The 15,760-nt window shown below is 45.6% G+C and overlaps 1 protein-coding gene across 7 annotated transcripts in view; it reads right to left on the reverse strand.

Annotated features, from left to right (window-relative positions):
• Nucleotides 1–13,170: 13,170 nt before the first annotated feature.
• The window catches only part of nacc1b (nucleus accumbens associated 1, BEN and BTB (POZ) domain containing b), a 28,740-nt gene continuing 26,150 nt past the window's right edge, over nucleotides 13,171–15,760 (reverse strand). For all 7 annotated transcript variants that reach the window (XM_051945097.1, XM_051945098.1, XM_051945096.1 and 4 more), the window contains exon 8: nucleotides 13,171–14,382. In XM_051945097.1, coding sequence (XP_051801057.1) covers nucleotides 14,051–14,382 — 332 coding nt within the window. In that variant the 3' untranslated portion in view covers nucleotides 13,171–14,050. The remainder of the gene's footprint in view (nucleotides 14,383–15,760) is intronic.

Genomic DNA, 15,760 nt, shown 5'->3' on the forward strand with positions numbered 1-15,760 from the left:
TTTCCCTCTTTCATTTTCTTGAGCATTTTTTCCAGAGGTCCAAGGCACTTTGGCTGCAAGGTGATCCGTGTCAAAATAACATCCACATGAAGGCCAGGACCCAAGATCTCCCAGCAGAATAGTGCATTTTAACAAGCTGATCGATGTTCTCCACTTAACCTGTCAGTGGTTTTAGTGTTGTTGCTGTATAGTGTTTTAAATAGTCAGCAGTCTGTTTGGTGCAACTTATTTCCAGCTGCAAAACCGAGCACTGCCAGCATCTGGAACCTGTGATTTAATGACATCCTGGCAGAATCCAGCTCATGTAATTAGTTGAAAGTAGGACTGAGCAGACAATATTACAGTTACAGGTCAGATTATGTGTATTCTGTTGTTTTTTTTTTTTAATGTTTGGTCATTCATATAAAGTCTACTGAGCTTGTTTGAACACTGATGTTTCATACGTTGTGGATGAAGCTGGTCTCGAACTTCACTCCAGAATAGAGTAGTATTGTCTGCGTCTTTCAAACATCTTCAGCTCAACACTCTTTCAGCTCCGATCCAACGTGCCGCGGTTTCGTTCTAAAGCCAGCTTCGAGGTGCGGCACCACCAGCAACTGGACTGCGGTGGACCAGCAGACTGGTTTGAAATCTGGTTCCATAGTGTAAAAAAGAGAGAGTAAAAGAGTAAGTTTACAACAACACAACATGTGAGCAGAAAAATCACAAAGTCTGTCTTTAGTTAAGCTGAAATTATTAGTTTTCCCATCCAGGAAGTAGATGAAGAATAACTAAAGCTCTCATGTAGAAGTCCAACTTCTTTTGGATCCTTGTAGAGTTTAGTCTTAGAGTTTGTGAAGCTGTTGAGTTTTTAGAGTCACATGGATTGTTTTGACATTTAATAACCGAGTCCTGAAATAAAATCACAGTTGTGGATTTCTGTCATTTAGTCTGGACTAAACAAATAACAGCATAAATCTCAAACGTCTTCATGAGGAGTCTGGATTGAGGTTTCTCACTGGATAATGATCAAACCATGAAATTTAGGTTGTTTTAAAGGAATATTCCACCTTAAATCTTTGAATGTTGACCTAAAAGGTTGGTTTCAGGAAGTATTCCACCTACAAGGTCCTCACGCATCCACCTTAAAGGAACATTCCACCTTAAATCCCTGGACATGCACCTAAAATGTTGGTTTAACCGAGTATTCCATCCAAAATCCTCAGAGACCTGAGGGGCTGGTTAAAAGGAATATTCCACCTAAAACCTCCACTAGGGCAGTATGTGTAGCAGCGACAGCAGAAAGAGTACTCTAGGGTCTAGCGTCATTTTCTCAGGTCTGCAGCAGTCGGACCCTTCTCCAGACATCTGTGTGCTGCATGTCCATGTTCATTAAGCTGCAAGAGCAATAATGTTCACGCTCAGCACACGTCTGGACTTACTGTCCATGTGTGAAATGAAGTACGTACTCCAAAGACACAAGAAAAGCAGCATAATTAGCAACGACTATGCGTCTGTGCTCTTCACAGTCTGCAAGTAATCAAGGTCTTTATATTTTCTGTGATTACATGAGGGTCTGCGTGATGAAAATTTCTTCATCCTCACACAAAACTGCAGCCCAAAACATCTACACACAGCCGTGTACAAGGCATTGATGTGCATGCTTGTTTGAGTGTTCATGTATGGAATAAGTAGATACCAGTCAACTGTCGTAGGGCTGGCCTGAATAGCGGTTTCTGGCCTCCGGATATTCGGGCCCTATTAAAGATGAATATCCGAATATTGGTTCCGCCCCGTAACATCCGACGGGGGACGGGGCTTGTGGTGGAGACGGCCCGAATATTCGGATCCGTTCGTCTGGTCTCCCGGGTCCAAATTTTGCCTTTGTTTTGTCTTCAGTTAAACTGAAGAATTCCCAAACAGCGGAGGTCTTCAGCATCTTGTCTTGTGTTTATACAACGAAGTGAAGCGTGACGTCAGAGTCAGCAGCAACCCGGACATTCAGGTGGAGGTAAGAAACACGAATGGAGGAGCCGGGATGAGCCGAACACGACGGGATGAGCCGAAGTGGGCCGAAGGCGAAGGGAAGAGACGAGCTCTGAATATTTTTGCCTGGGGGGGAGGAGGGGGTGATCACATAGACATATGTGTATCTGGGTGGGTGGGGGTGGGGGTGGGGGGTCCGAATATTCGGATGCCAAAATTAATATCCGGATACCGCTGTAGCGAATGAATATTCGGATATTCGGGTCCAGCCCTAAACTGTAGATGAATGGGATGGAGTCCTCTGACCAGACTCCAGGCAGACTAGAAAATAGAAAAGTCTAATTTCATCTGCATACAGTCCAAACCTTGTGTCTGTGCGGACAACACTATTTTAGTACATACAGTAATGGAAAAAATGATTTTCTTCAGTTTCTTGTTCATTTCCATGCCTGGTACCACTAATGGTATATTCCCTAAAGAATACAATGAACACGACAAAAAAGGCAGCTGATTACACGACACTTTGTCCTATTTGACGTGTCTGCAATGCAGGATAATTGCAGCTTAAAATCGCAGTTTGTTTCCACCGTTTAGCAAAACTCTGAGAGCGAAAGTATAACCGAACAAAATGTGGACTAAAACCGCTTTTCATTTTTGGATAAAGACGAGGAAATAAAGAGCCAACACATCTGTAAGGTCAGTCCTGTTTGTTACAAACCTTTTATTAAGATATTCAGATTTTTTCCTCATTTTTAATCAGTCTGGTTTCTTTTTCTCTTTACAGTAGTTAATGTGCAATTATCTTTATTACTGGGTCACAGTTAGGAATTCACAAAGTTATTGGCACTTGGAACACATGAGGGAAACACTGGCATGTACACGGGGCAGGGCGGGGGGGCAGCGGGGTGGTGCGAGGGAGGGTCGGGGCAATCGGTTGGATGGAGGGGGGGCGGGGCTGGGGTAACGGTCTGGGTGTGTGTGTGTCTGTGTGTAGTGGGATGAGGTTGGGTATCTTCTTTGACATCAGTAGATGCTACTGCATTGTTTTTCATCATTCTTTTGTCTTTTTTTTTTTTTACTTCCAAAAGCTGTTTTTTCACTTTTCATTTTTCTGAGTTATGAAGGATAATAAAGAATAATACCTCATGCTGCGAGTGCACATCTAACAATCAAACTTTAATAGTGCTTCTATGTCATAATGTACAGTTTATATATTTATATATTTATAGTTGGAAAAAAAACGCGAAAAAGAAAAGAGTTCTGCAGACTGTTTTTACCCAACAACACCAGAGACAAGGTAGAGAAGGAATAAAAAATAGTCATTCACGGTTGCCGTTGTCGTATGTAAGCCCCCCCCACCCACCCCCCACCCCCGGTTCTGTACTATGATTCTGAGGTAAGACTGTGTTGACATGGACTCTCGACTCGTGTCCCGTTTCTGTAAAAACCCTGCACTGTACGCATTCAAATGGCCCTGGAGCGCTCTGCTGAGGCCCCCGGGTTTGTTCCTGAAAAACAAAAAAGTATGTACCTGCTTTGTAACGGCAGCCACAGCAGTTCCGAAGCTGCTCGCAGCGCTGAGATATCTGTGGGGATTAAGGTCTGCTATGGCTGAGAGCTTCCGAGGTAAACTGGTACTTTTTTTTTTTTTTTAAACTGCATCAGTGACACGAAGACGCGCACACGTGTCCTGCAACACATCCTGAGAGTCTGCAGGTGTGGCCGCGAGCTTCTGCATCTCAGAGGTTTGCCCGTTTTGTATTCATGTATACATATACAGTATATATATATATAGATATGTGTGTGTGTGTGTGAGAGTGTGTGTGTGTTGTCTCTGGTGTGTGGGGATTTGGGAAAGAGCAGAGTGACTATAGACCAGCAGACAGCGGGAAAAGAGAGGAGAGGTGAGGAGGAAGATGAGGAGGAAGGAGGCTGAGCGGAGAGGGAGGGATGGAGAGGGGGAGGTAAACCGTGAGGCGTCACCTCAGGATCACGATCTTGGTTGTAAGGAGTCTTCCGTCCCCTTCCCGCTCTCCTCTGTTCTCAAGTTTAGCCAGTTTTAACACACAGAGTAACATGACTGTTGACATTCCTCCAGGTTTTCAGCAGGGTCCCTACACAGGAAAAGTCCACCTTCTGCTTCCCATTGAGACTTTTTTGTCTCAGTCTGGCCACGTTCCCATCAGCGTTCAGGTGCAGGGGCTCAAATAAGACGACGTTTCTCAGTCAGATTTGCTTTCTCAACATTTTACGGCAAGCGAAGGCAGGATTTTTTTGATTCATATTTTGACAGAATCCAAAAATTTCAGAAATCAGAGCGTTTTCCCGTCAAACACCACGAGCACTCTGACAGAATTTAGAGTTGGAAAGACATCAAAGCTCAGGTGTACATCTGAAAAAATGTGACACTTTCAGGAGAAGTTGTGAAAGTTTGGTTTAAAGTTGTACTGAAAGTTTTGGGCTGGAGCGTCACATGCTCGCCGGGTTGTCACACCTTCCTCGGTGTTTTTCTCTGATTCCTTTCCAGATCTGTGTAGGAACCCTGTTTGAATCAGCACCAGCCTTCACCCTCTCCTGGTAACCCTCAGCCAGCTGGACCGCCCCCCCAGTCTCTCCCACTTCCCACCCGGGTGGAGGCGGGTGAAAGGGTGCAGCCCCATCGTTTACAGTAAACAACAAACGTCATACAGAGAGAAGAGAAACAAACATACAAAATAAAAAAAGGGAATAATAGTACAAAAAGGTAAAAACAACAAAAATAAGGAACTTACCAATAGTTTTTTTTTTAAAAAAAAAGCAAAAACTCACATTACATCTACAATTCCCACCCCCCACTTCGACGTCCACACCACAGCCAGGAGTGACACAGTGAGTGTGCTCAGAAAGGTGCAGAGGGCTTTGGCTCTCCATGAGCCCAAAGGTGCTTTTTTTAAAGACTACTCCACTCCCTGCTCGTCACTTTTGTTCCTTTCTGTGGATCAGCGGCCGAGACGGAGACCGGGAGCAAAAAACAGACGGAACGGCTCCTGGACGGAGGATTCAAGGCACGAAAACGGCTGCAGCGCTCTTTTCTTTTGGAAGTCCCGTCAGCAACTCTCAATCTGCTGACAGCTCTATTTGGCATCGCGGCCCACGAGTCGTGGACGTTTTGGTGGATTTCGTGTCGGATTTGATTAAAATGAGCAGCAGAAGCCTCCGGCGGCCTGCTGTTAAGGTGCTCACACGAATACAGTGATCGAGACTCTTGGATTACAATCGTAGCATCTGCAGGATCACTGCTCCTTGGGATCCCGCCCCCTGGTGGTGTCGGCGGGTACTGCAGAGAACGAGCCCCCCCCCTTCTCTGAGCCGCAGTAGCCGCTTTTAACCACCAGGCGACGTCCGAAGAGAAAAAAAAACAAACATTCAAGCAGCAGTAGCTTATTCTTTGTGGAAAAGCTGGTCCGAGAACCAGGTCAAGTAAACTTACTTTGGGTCGATTTGTGATGTAAGTTTAGGCAAGCTTGGCAAAGATGTGTTCGAAACGTCATCCGTGAAGAGACTTTTTAGAAAACAGACATTCAGACTGGTAGCCTTAAAATGAAGTGAGCCCGGCAGCGTTTTGTTTGCCTCGACTGTCCGTCCGTTTTCCAGTCGGCTCCCGATCCCGTCCCGGCAACAGCTGCAGTACAGTAAACCCGAACATCTGGTCCAGCATCAAACCCGCCTCGCCCCGCCCACAGCACCTCAATCATACAACAATGCAAAAATATGTGGTTCTCTTTCTCTAAACTATTTTACAGCTAACCATGTCTCCAACTTTCTCTTTTTGTAAATTCTTTTCAACACAACTTGGCAACTCTACGTACGTGTTAATGTCGACTTATTAGTAGCATCTCCTTTAAAAGAACGTCCAAGAACTACAGTACGCTAACTTAAATGTAGGAAACATAAACACGATAACAGAGAATTAAACTTTCATCGCTTTGAGAAAAAAAAAAATCTGCTCTGGCCCCACTTAACCTTTAGTCAGAAAACTGTGCTCAGTCATAGCTGCCCTACAAAGGGGCAAAAACTGCAACCTGTGATGGCTTTTAAAAGGTCACAGGTAGGGTTTATATCTCATAAAAAAGATACTGTGTGATATGCAGCCCAGGCTTACTGCTCTATAATGCAGTTTTTTGCTCTTTGTAGGTCAGAGGAGTGTTCTAAACTTCTTTGTGAAAATCATTCTCTCCTTTCTTCTCTCAGCAGCGTTCAGCTACCGGCGTGTAACGTTTCCTCAAAAATCGAAGAGGAAACAAAACGGACACAGACAGATTATTAAAGAAAGTAGCGCTTTAGCTGTGCTCGTTGTAAGTACACCAAATCTAGATTAAAAACCCCGGTTCTGAAACCCCGTCCACACGCAGAAAGCTCCCCCCCCCCGTCACGACTCCCACATCCTCGTCATTTACAAATCTGATCAGTTTTCAAAATTAGAAAATGTTCAACTTCCATGTTGTTTTCCCGTCTGCTTCGGACAACAACACTGTGGCTCCCCGTGACACGAATAGAAAGTCTGACAAAACTTTTCTCTGCTACATGAAATTACACATATTATTGCTTTTTTTCCCTCTCTTTTGTATCACTGGAACCAGGGTTTCAACTATTATGTTCCTTGTCGATTACTCTGCCTCTGTTGAGAAATTGTGAGCCCTTCGAATCGCTCGTCTTATCCAACCAACGGTCTAAAACACCCAACGATATTCAATTTAGCATCACAGACAACTGAGAAAACAAGCAAATATTTACATTTGGAACCCCAGGAGGAGCAAGAGCCGGCAGATCTAACAGCGCTGATCAGCTTGTTAATTAATCATTGGATCTTCTGCGCTCCAGGTCTAACTCTGTATTAAGATTAGATACAACTTTATATCAAATAAGGCATCATGAGAAGAAAAGGTCGGGAGCCGCCGTACTGTCCATTCCACCCTCTGATCATCGGGGTCCTGTTGAGTCTAAAAGCCACAGTTTTCCCAGATAATTCCTGACTAGGCGTGAAGATCAGCCTGGTGTTTAACGTAACGCACACTGACAGCCAGCCAGGCCAAATCGCCTCTCCAGCTGCAGCAAAAATGTCTTCACATTATCATATTGCAGCGCTTAACAAGGAAAAGATCTGCCAAATGTGTTTCTGGACATGAAATATGTTTTTTTCCACCCTTCAACGTAATTAGTGCAAATTGAACTTTGTGGCGTAAAGATTACAGCTCGTTTCTCTTGTTTTCCAGGACAATGCTTAGCTGGACTTTTCAAAGCTTGCATTCTTTCTCTGGATCCCCGTCGGCGTCCACTAAGTGGCTGCTTGTCTTGCTGGAGTTTGTTTTGAGGGATTTAGACAAATCTAGCGTTTATTCATTCAGCCCCTAACCCCACCCTTCTGCAAAATGCCACGCTACATAAACAAACAAGCACCCAGGTATTTATCTTGGTGGCACAGGGCCAGAGAGAGACAATCACCTCCTCCTCCTCCTCCTCCTCTCTGTCATTAGTCTCCTCTCTCTCCTCTCACTCTTGTGTCTTTGTCTGGATTGAGGCTTCGCTCATGTGACGGCAGAATGCCGCAATGCCTCGTCTGTCCTGAGAGATTCTTAACAAACATCTCCTCCTCAGGAAGAACAGCACCACCTCCTCCTCCTCCTCCTCCTTCCTCACCGCTCAACTCTAAGATAATTACAATGATATTTTTTAAAGCCGTTTGGTCACTTGGTTCAACAGTCTGGTTGGTATTCACCTCATGATTGGCTGCGTCTCTCATGAGGTAATCCTGATTGGTCGACCACAGCAGCCAGCCGGGGGAATATAGGGACACATAGACCTTCCTCATCGATAGTCCGATTATTAAAGGTGCAGTAAACACAAAAAAACTACCTTACACTGGACCGCACAAAGCACTGGTGTGTCTGGACACATCCACCAACGCCCAATTATTTCCATATCTGCATTCCAGTAGCTCACATGTATGCACACACACACACACACACATGCAGCAACGTATTTGGCAGCCCCATCTGTTGTTGTTGTAGACGGCAAACGCTCTCCCACACATGCACACACTCTCACACACACATGCGAGGGGATACAGACATACAGGGGGAGAGTTTGGCAGGGATTTGCATTCTGTGAAGAAAATGGAGTCGAGACAGAAACGAAGCAGCGGTGGATGGAAAATGATGGTTCACGTAATGAAGCAACGAGGGACCGACACTATTTAGCTCCTTCCTGTGTGTGTGTGTGTGTGTGTGTGAGGAAGAGAGAGAGGAAGAGAGACATAAGGGGACAGCATGGGAGAGAGAGAGAGAGAGAGATGTATACATAAAGAGGAGGCGAGACAGAAAGAGATGTAAACAAAGAAAACAGAGAAGCGCTCTGAGAGAAGCGAGGGGAAAAGAAATGAAGAGATGGAGGCGGGGGGGGAGTGTCAGAGTCCTGTCTGCAGTTGTGCTGCCGTCCCGTGCAGGAGTACAGGACGTTCAGGAGGCAGCGGCGGGACGTTTAGGAAGGGAATGTGGGAGATGGAGGGCTGATGGGAGCGATCTGCTGTGTCTGCAAGTCACTATACATTTAAATGATTTAAAACAAAAAGGGAAAGTACAGCTGCAGCCTTGAAACGCAACATGGCCGCAATCCATGTGCAGCTTTGATACGACACGCGTGTACGGTCTCTGTGCTGTGGACACACGTGTGTGACTCTGCAGATGTGTGCGCATGTATAAGGCAGAGGAAAAGAAAGGTATGCCTCTCTGTGAGGCAAAACAAACAGCCACTCATCTCAACCTCTGTGCACACACCACCCACTCTCTCTCTCTCACACACACACACACACACACACACACACACACACACACACACACACACACACACACACACACACACACACACACAGACCTTGCAGAGCTGAGCACCCAAACCACCCACACACAGTGACAGACATGCGCAGTCACCGCATGAAGCCAGACACACACGTATGCAGCACATAGATCGAGACGCAGACCCAGCCTGGCATAGAGGCATGCGCACTGCACACACACACACACACACACACACACACACACACACACGAGCACTGTACCGCTGTCAAAAGCTCTTTCTAGTGAGGAGGCAGACATTAACATGCCATAAATGGAGATAGAGGGAAGCGAGAGCGGAGGGAAAAAACCTGCATACATACATTATTATGCGCACACACACGCACATTAAAAACACACCCACACATCATGTTCGCCCACACACACACACACACACACACGAAGCCTTTAGAAACATCTCCCAAAACCCGCCCTACAACAAACCGCACACACACACACACACACACACACCAGTATGCATGCATGCATTCACACCAAACCATCCAAGCGTCCCAGCCACCACCACCACCACCTCCTCTTCCTCCCCCCCCCCCCCTCCTCTCTGGGGAGGCTCCCACTGTCCTCTTCTTCCCTCTCAATCTATCTCAGATTTCTTTATTTTTTTCTTGTCCCTCATTTTAGTGCAGCGCTTTTTGTTTCACACAAAGCACCGGAGTTGAACCATTTCTAAAAAGGAAAACAAAACAAAAAAATGTGCAAACTGTGTCCCATCACACCCCCAACGTCCTCCCCTCGCCCCCCCCCCCCACCGCATCCTTTCCTTCTCTGCGTCTCACGCTCGTTTCCTCACGTCCGTCCTCGGGCACTGAACCCGGTCAAGTCTCCAGAAATCGTACCGTGTGCTCCAGAACAGACGGCGGAGCAAGGCAGGAGTTTGAAACCTCCCCGTTTGCTCCTCTTGGCCTTCAGGACATGGGTTCTTTGACTGATAGCCTTTCTTAAAAGTAGTAATAAAAAACTTGATATACATGTAAATACATTTACAAAAAAAAACAAATAGTAAACATCTCTCCTCAAAAGCCAGGTCATAAAAAGCAGACGATTTGTTTCATAACACTGATCTATAAAACCGGTTCAGTTCAAGACGCCTCAAAGGCTGGTTTTCTTTTTTGGTTCTGTTCTGGGTTGCTCCAATATTTAGATTCTGCGTTTCGCTTAAGAGACCGTTAAATAGCAAACTCTCCTCATGAGTGTGTGTGTGTGTGTGGCAGTCTAAACATCGTTATGAACCTGTGAGTGCGACTTTAAACGGCTCAACTCGCCCACTCCTGACGCCACACCGGCAATAAGGTGCTTTCTCTCTGCTGATGAGGAAAAACAGAGGCGAGAAATTAAAAAATGAATGTTGATTGTGTGAGAAGTCCTTCCTCATTTGGGTTCTAAAATGTTAGTGATTCTTAAGGATGATAATACTGAGGCAGATGTTTTGATATGTTTTTTTTTTAGAGTGGGAATCATACGGCATCAGGAGTGTAATGTAGGAGCATGTTTGGGCTGACCAATCCAAGCGATCACATCTGACTTCAAACTGAGCAACATCGGCCGACAGAAACACTCAGGAAGTCCAGGTGTCACTGGTTTTGTCAAATCCACAAAACAGAGTCTTGAATCTAAATTCCTGTCGAGCAGCAGGGGCCGTAACTGGCTGGTTTGTCACGAATTTTGAAGTAAGTTCGCAAACTTCGGTGGGCGGTAATAAAGCGGCTCCTACTTTATCCCCAAGTATGAAAAGGATTTGAAATTAATTAGTCAGAACTAGGGCTGCAATTAACGACGCGTCGACGAATCCTCTGAGCGCGATGCGTCATCAAAAGCAGAAGTGAGCGCGCAATGCAACAGAAATCAGCGTCTGACGGAGCGCCGAACACGGACGGACATCAGCGCTGCATCGTGCATGTATTATGTATGCACGATGCAGCGCTGATGTCTGCGTTTAGATACAGCTGTATAGTAAACACTGGATGTCCACGCTGCATCGTGCATGTATTATGTATGCACGATGCAGCACTGATGTCTGCGTTTAGATACAGCTGTATAGTAAACGCTGGATGTCCACGCTGCATCGTGCATGTATTATGTATGCACGATGCAGCACTGATGTCTGCGTTTAGATACAGCTGTATAGTAAACGCTGGATGTCCACGCTGCATCGTGCATGTATTATGTATGCACGATGCAGCACTGATGTCTGCGTTTAGATACAGCTGTATAGTAAACGCTGGATGTCCACGCTGCATCGTGCATGTATTATGTATGCACGATGCAGCGCTGATGTCTGCGTTTAGATACAGCTGTATAGTAAACGCTGGATGTCCACGCTGCATCGTGCATGTATTATGTATGCACGATGCAGCACTGATGTCTGCGTTTAGATACAGCTGTATAGTAAACACTGGATGTCCACGCTGCATCGTGCATGTATTATGTATGCACGATGCAGCACTGATGTCTGCGTTTAGATACAGCTGTATAGTAAACGCTGGATGTCCACGCTGCATCGTGCATGTATTATGTATGCACGATGCAGCGCCGATGTCTGCGTTTAGATACAGCTGTATAGTAAACACTGGATGTCCACGCTGCATCGTGCATGTATTATGTATGCACGATGCAGCGCCGATGTCTGCGTTTAGATACAGCTGTATAGTAAACACTGGATGTCCACGCTGCATCGTGCATGTATTATGTATGCACGATGCAGCGCTGATGTCTGCGTTTAGATACAGCTGTATAGTAAACGCTGGATGTCCGCGCAGCATCGTGCATACATAATACATGCACGATGCAGCGCCGATGTCCGTCCGTGTTCGGCGCTCCGTCAGACGCTGATTTCTGTTGCATTGCGCGTTCACTTCCGCTTTTAAAGACGTATCGCGCTCAGACGATTAGTCGACGCGTCGTTAGTTGCAGCCCTATCCTGACACAAATAATGTCGGATACAAGGAGAAATTCTTCCTTGTTTCATCCTGTTGCGTCTATTTTTAAAACACAAAGTTTGAGCACTGATCAAATCTGTTTATCATATAAACCGACTACATGAATCTACAGCGGGCTAACGTCTCAGCACCGCTAAAAGGCTGCACTCCAAATGAAACCAAAACCTGGCGTAAAGAGGATTTTAATATTCATTAGAGGCATCACAGTGGTGCTGAGGGCCAGAATACCAGTGGCACTAAATCAAAAGCTCACCTAGAACCCCTCAAAGTGAACAAGAGCAGAATGCCCTCTCCAGGGTTTACAGGATGAGCGCGTTCAGCCGCATTGTGGATTCTGAAGGTCAGTTTTTCTGTATTCTTGCTCTTTCTTTCCTGAAAGCTATCATTCAGCCGCGCAAGTATCAAAGGCAAATATGACTGGAGTGACTTTCAGGGTTGTTTCTATGCCAACATTTCTCTGTGATTTCCATTATTTAGCAGCTTACTTTCTGTGATTGTAAATACCTCACATCAGAGGAGGAAACTTTCAAACCGACGCTCAGGACTTTTTCTGTGCAGCCTCCTTCAGCACGAAATAAATTTCAGCTGATTGCTTACACGCGAAGAGGGACAGCCTCTGAGGCATGCTTTAGTGTGATTCCCCTTTAATTCCCACGCTGCTCTGGTGTTCTGTAGCTGATGCGGCTGACAGCGCCCAAATGCGTATTAGTGTGTATGCGCGCTCACCGCAGTGATGGGTGAATGAATCCACCGAGCGTGTGTGAAAACACGCCGTCTGGCCCCCCCCCCCCCTCTCTCTCTGCTGCAGCGTGCACACATACTGTACGGCCATTCAAACACACACCTACACACACGCAGAGCTGCACTCCTTGCCATGTACCACCGCCTGAATTAGCACCTTTGTCCATGCCAGGCGAGCCGGAGGAAGCCCGAGCTGTCAACGGCGTGGCAACCGATATTCTGAGGGAAATCAATTTAAACACGGGCTGAAATGAAAAGAACATCATCGCTACATCCACACACACACACACACACGTCTCGTTATGAAGCTCGCAGGCAGAAACTCGCTTTAGATAATTCTTAACTTTCCTTCAGATTATTAAAAAAAACGGGTGCTGAACAGAGATACACATTGGATTTCAGCTAGTATTTTTTTTCTCCTTTTTCGCATTTTTTTAAAATAAAACCGCCCCTCTTCTCTTTCTGATACGTACAAAAACTTAGTTCGATTGTACTCATACCGCAGGAAATAACACAGTGCATTTATCACGCGCGAACTCTTTGACAATCATCGGTAACAAGTTTCCTCTCCCTCAGGAGCCTTGGCAAAAATTAAAAATAAAAATCACACACAAAGGACAAAAACAATACAGAAAAAGTAAACAAACTGATTTTTTTTTTTTTTAAAGGTCAAAAGTGGGGGAAGTTCGGGGGGAAAAAAAGGTTTTAGTCAAGCAAATTTTCTCATCTGCCGCTAAACCTGCACACTCATCAGAACGCTGCTTTCCACGTCAGCGTTCCTCTGCAGACCGGTGGCTCAGGGCTTCAGAGCTCAGGCCGAGGTCAAGGAGATCATAAACCATGCCGATATACATATTAATATTCCTTTTCCACTCCTGACCTCATCAACGCCACGCTCTCAGACCCGTCCGTCCAGACGAAAGAGAGCAAAACAGAAGACAGAAACAGGGCCAACGACGCTGCACTTCGAATGCTTCGCCACGCATACATTCAATATCAAAACAACAGTGTTACCGGAGTTTGGCGAAAGAAATATCTCCTTCTCCAAACAGGGTTACCCCTCCCCTCCCCAGGGAATGTCTGTGATTGATTATGGTAAGAAAAGGGCCTTAGTGACAGTACACGCTTTAAAAAACAAAAAGGCTGAAACAATCATGTCTTTAAAGGTTGCAGAGGAGTGAAGAAGTGGGGGGGGGGGGACTAACCTCTTCCCTCTGCTACCTTTCTCGTTTTCTTCCTGTCTCTCTCCGGCAGAAGAAGAGCAACGAGGAACAACCCGAAATGGTTCATTTTGCACTGCGGAGAGAGACAGGAAGGGAGACAAACGAAAGAAAGCCGAACAAACTGACCAACAGAGGCGTAAGAGAACAAACACATCCCCAAATGCGTGGCAGCCAGCGGAGGAGTGATAACTGTCATCAAGACCACGGCGGCCATCGTTCTCTGCTCATCACCCCAGAGAAATCCATCCCTCCTTCCATCAATCTGTCCATTCTTTCTGTCTGTCCGTTCACTCACTCAAAACAAAGTGCTGCCGTCTCCTCCTGCCCCCTGGAGGGCGTCTGCCGGCGTCGCTCCGCTTCCCGCCTCGTTATTGTTGGCCGCCGCCGCCGCCGCCGCCACAGCTTCCAGTGAGGCGGGGTCAAAGCCTTGCTCCGCCCCCAGCGCGTCGGCCTCCATCTTCACGCTGTCAGCCAGGAAGGCGGAGTAGGCGTCGCTGTCGGCCATCAGCAGTTTCAGCTTGGGGATCCAGCTCTTGCGGACGACGCGGCGGGCGTTGGTGCACATGTCGGCTGCGATGGCGTTCATCTCGCTCTCTTTGAAGCTCGGCGCAAAGTTCTGGCAGTAGACTGGACGAAGGGAGGAAGAACAAAAAGAAAAGGGGAAATAAGAAAAAGATGAAGGCATAAACAGGGCATGGAAAAGCTCAGGGCAGCTCCAAGCGCGCGGTGTGTTTTTTGGTCAGTTTAGGGTTCTTTAAAAAGAATGGACTGACTCCATTACGCAGGAAAAGCAATGGAAAACTCCAGCCAAGTCACAGGTATTCTACTCACTATCAACTTATATTTCCTGTCTTACAAGTGTTCAGTGTGGCCAACATGACGCCGATAAGACAATTCCTCCCAGACGTATATCATGCTCATCCACTGAGCTGATCGCTGGTGTTATTTAATGTTTAACTCTGGCGGCATGCTGCGAAAATTGACCTGTTTCAAAGTTTGAAAATGTGGAAAAAAAATTATATTTTCACAGTGAAACTTCAGATGTCAATATTTTTGGGAAATTTTTGGACATTTTTTGGTAGAAAAAAAACTATTAAAAATGTGTCTACATCCACCGAATTTTGCGGGATTTGGGTTGAAAGTTTTACTGATATATATGGAATCACTTTAGATATTTTTAGGATTTTTTTGGAAGATTTTTACTATTTTTTGAAAATATTTACAAGAATTTTCTTGCCAAATTTGGGGAATTAAAAAAAAAAAAAAAAAAACTTTTAAGGTAAACTTTTCAGGAATTACTGGAATTTTCTTCCAGAAGGTTTTGCAAATTTTCAGAAATTTGGGGAATTTTTTTGCTGAATTTTTGGATTTTTTTTCAGACAAGGAAACAATCATTTTTGGTGCCCGTAAACGAGGACAACAGGAGGTTAGTGGCAGCGTCAAATGTTCTCAGGAGAGGGAGGATTAATGTCGAATCGCCTTCAAAAGGCACGCTGCTCTGTGACAGCTGAATTTGTTTTCGAGAACGCCTTTTGCTGAGGACTCGCCATTCTGAGGGTAAAGAAACGACTGAACGTTGCTGAAGGAACGACGCGACTTCAGCACCCCTGTGGCAGCCAACCAAAACAAGAAATCTCCTCTTTTAACCCAGCCGTTTTCAGTACAAAAAATCGCTAATATTCTATTTTTAAATAAAAAAAATTACGAAAAATACAGGGAATATTGGACGGGCATCGCGAGGTGCATTTCCTTGAAAACGACCTATTCGTAGATTTTATACCGACTTCAAGACATGTTTTGGATAAAATAGTTTACTGGCTTGTTTCGTCTGGATGTAAAAGGTTGGATTATGGCCGTTTTTTGTGGAATCTTTTTTTTTGTGTGTAATAATGAACCCGGAAATGTGAGTCGCGCTGTGTGCGTTAAAGCCGTGTACAGAGAACGGATGGATGAATATTTGTTTTTGTCGGACAAATGTGTTTTTCTCACCCGCTGTGGTAATCAC

Source organism: Acanthochromis polyacanthus, chromosome 3, assembly GCF_021347895.1.
Source record: "Acanthochromis polyacanthus isolate Apoly-LR-REF ecotype Palm Island chromosome 3, KAUST_Apoly_ChrSc, whole genome shotgun sequence".
In the NCBI taxonomy this organism is placed as follows: domain Eukaryota; kingdom Metazoa; phylum Chordata; class Actinopteri; family Pomacentridae; genus Acanthochromis; species Acanthochromis polyacanthus.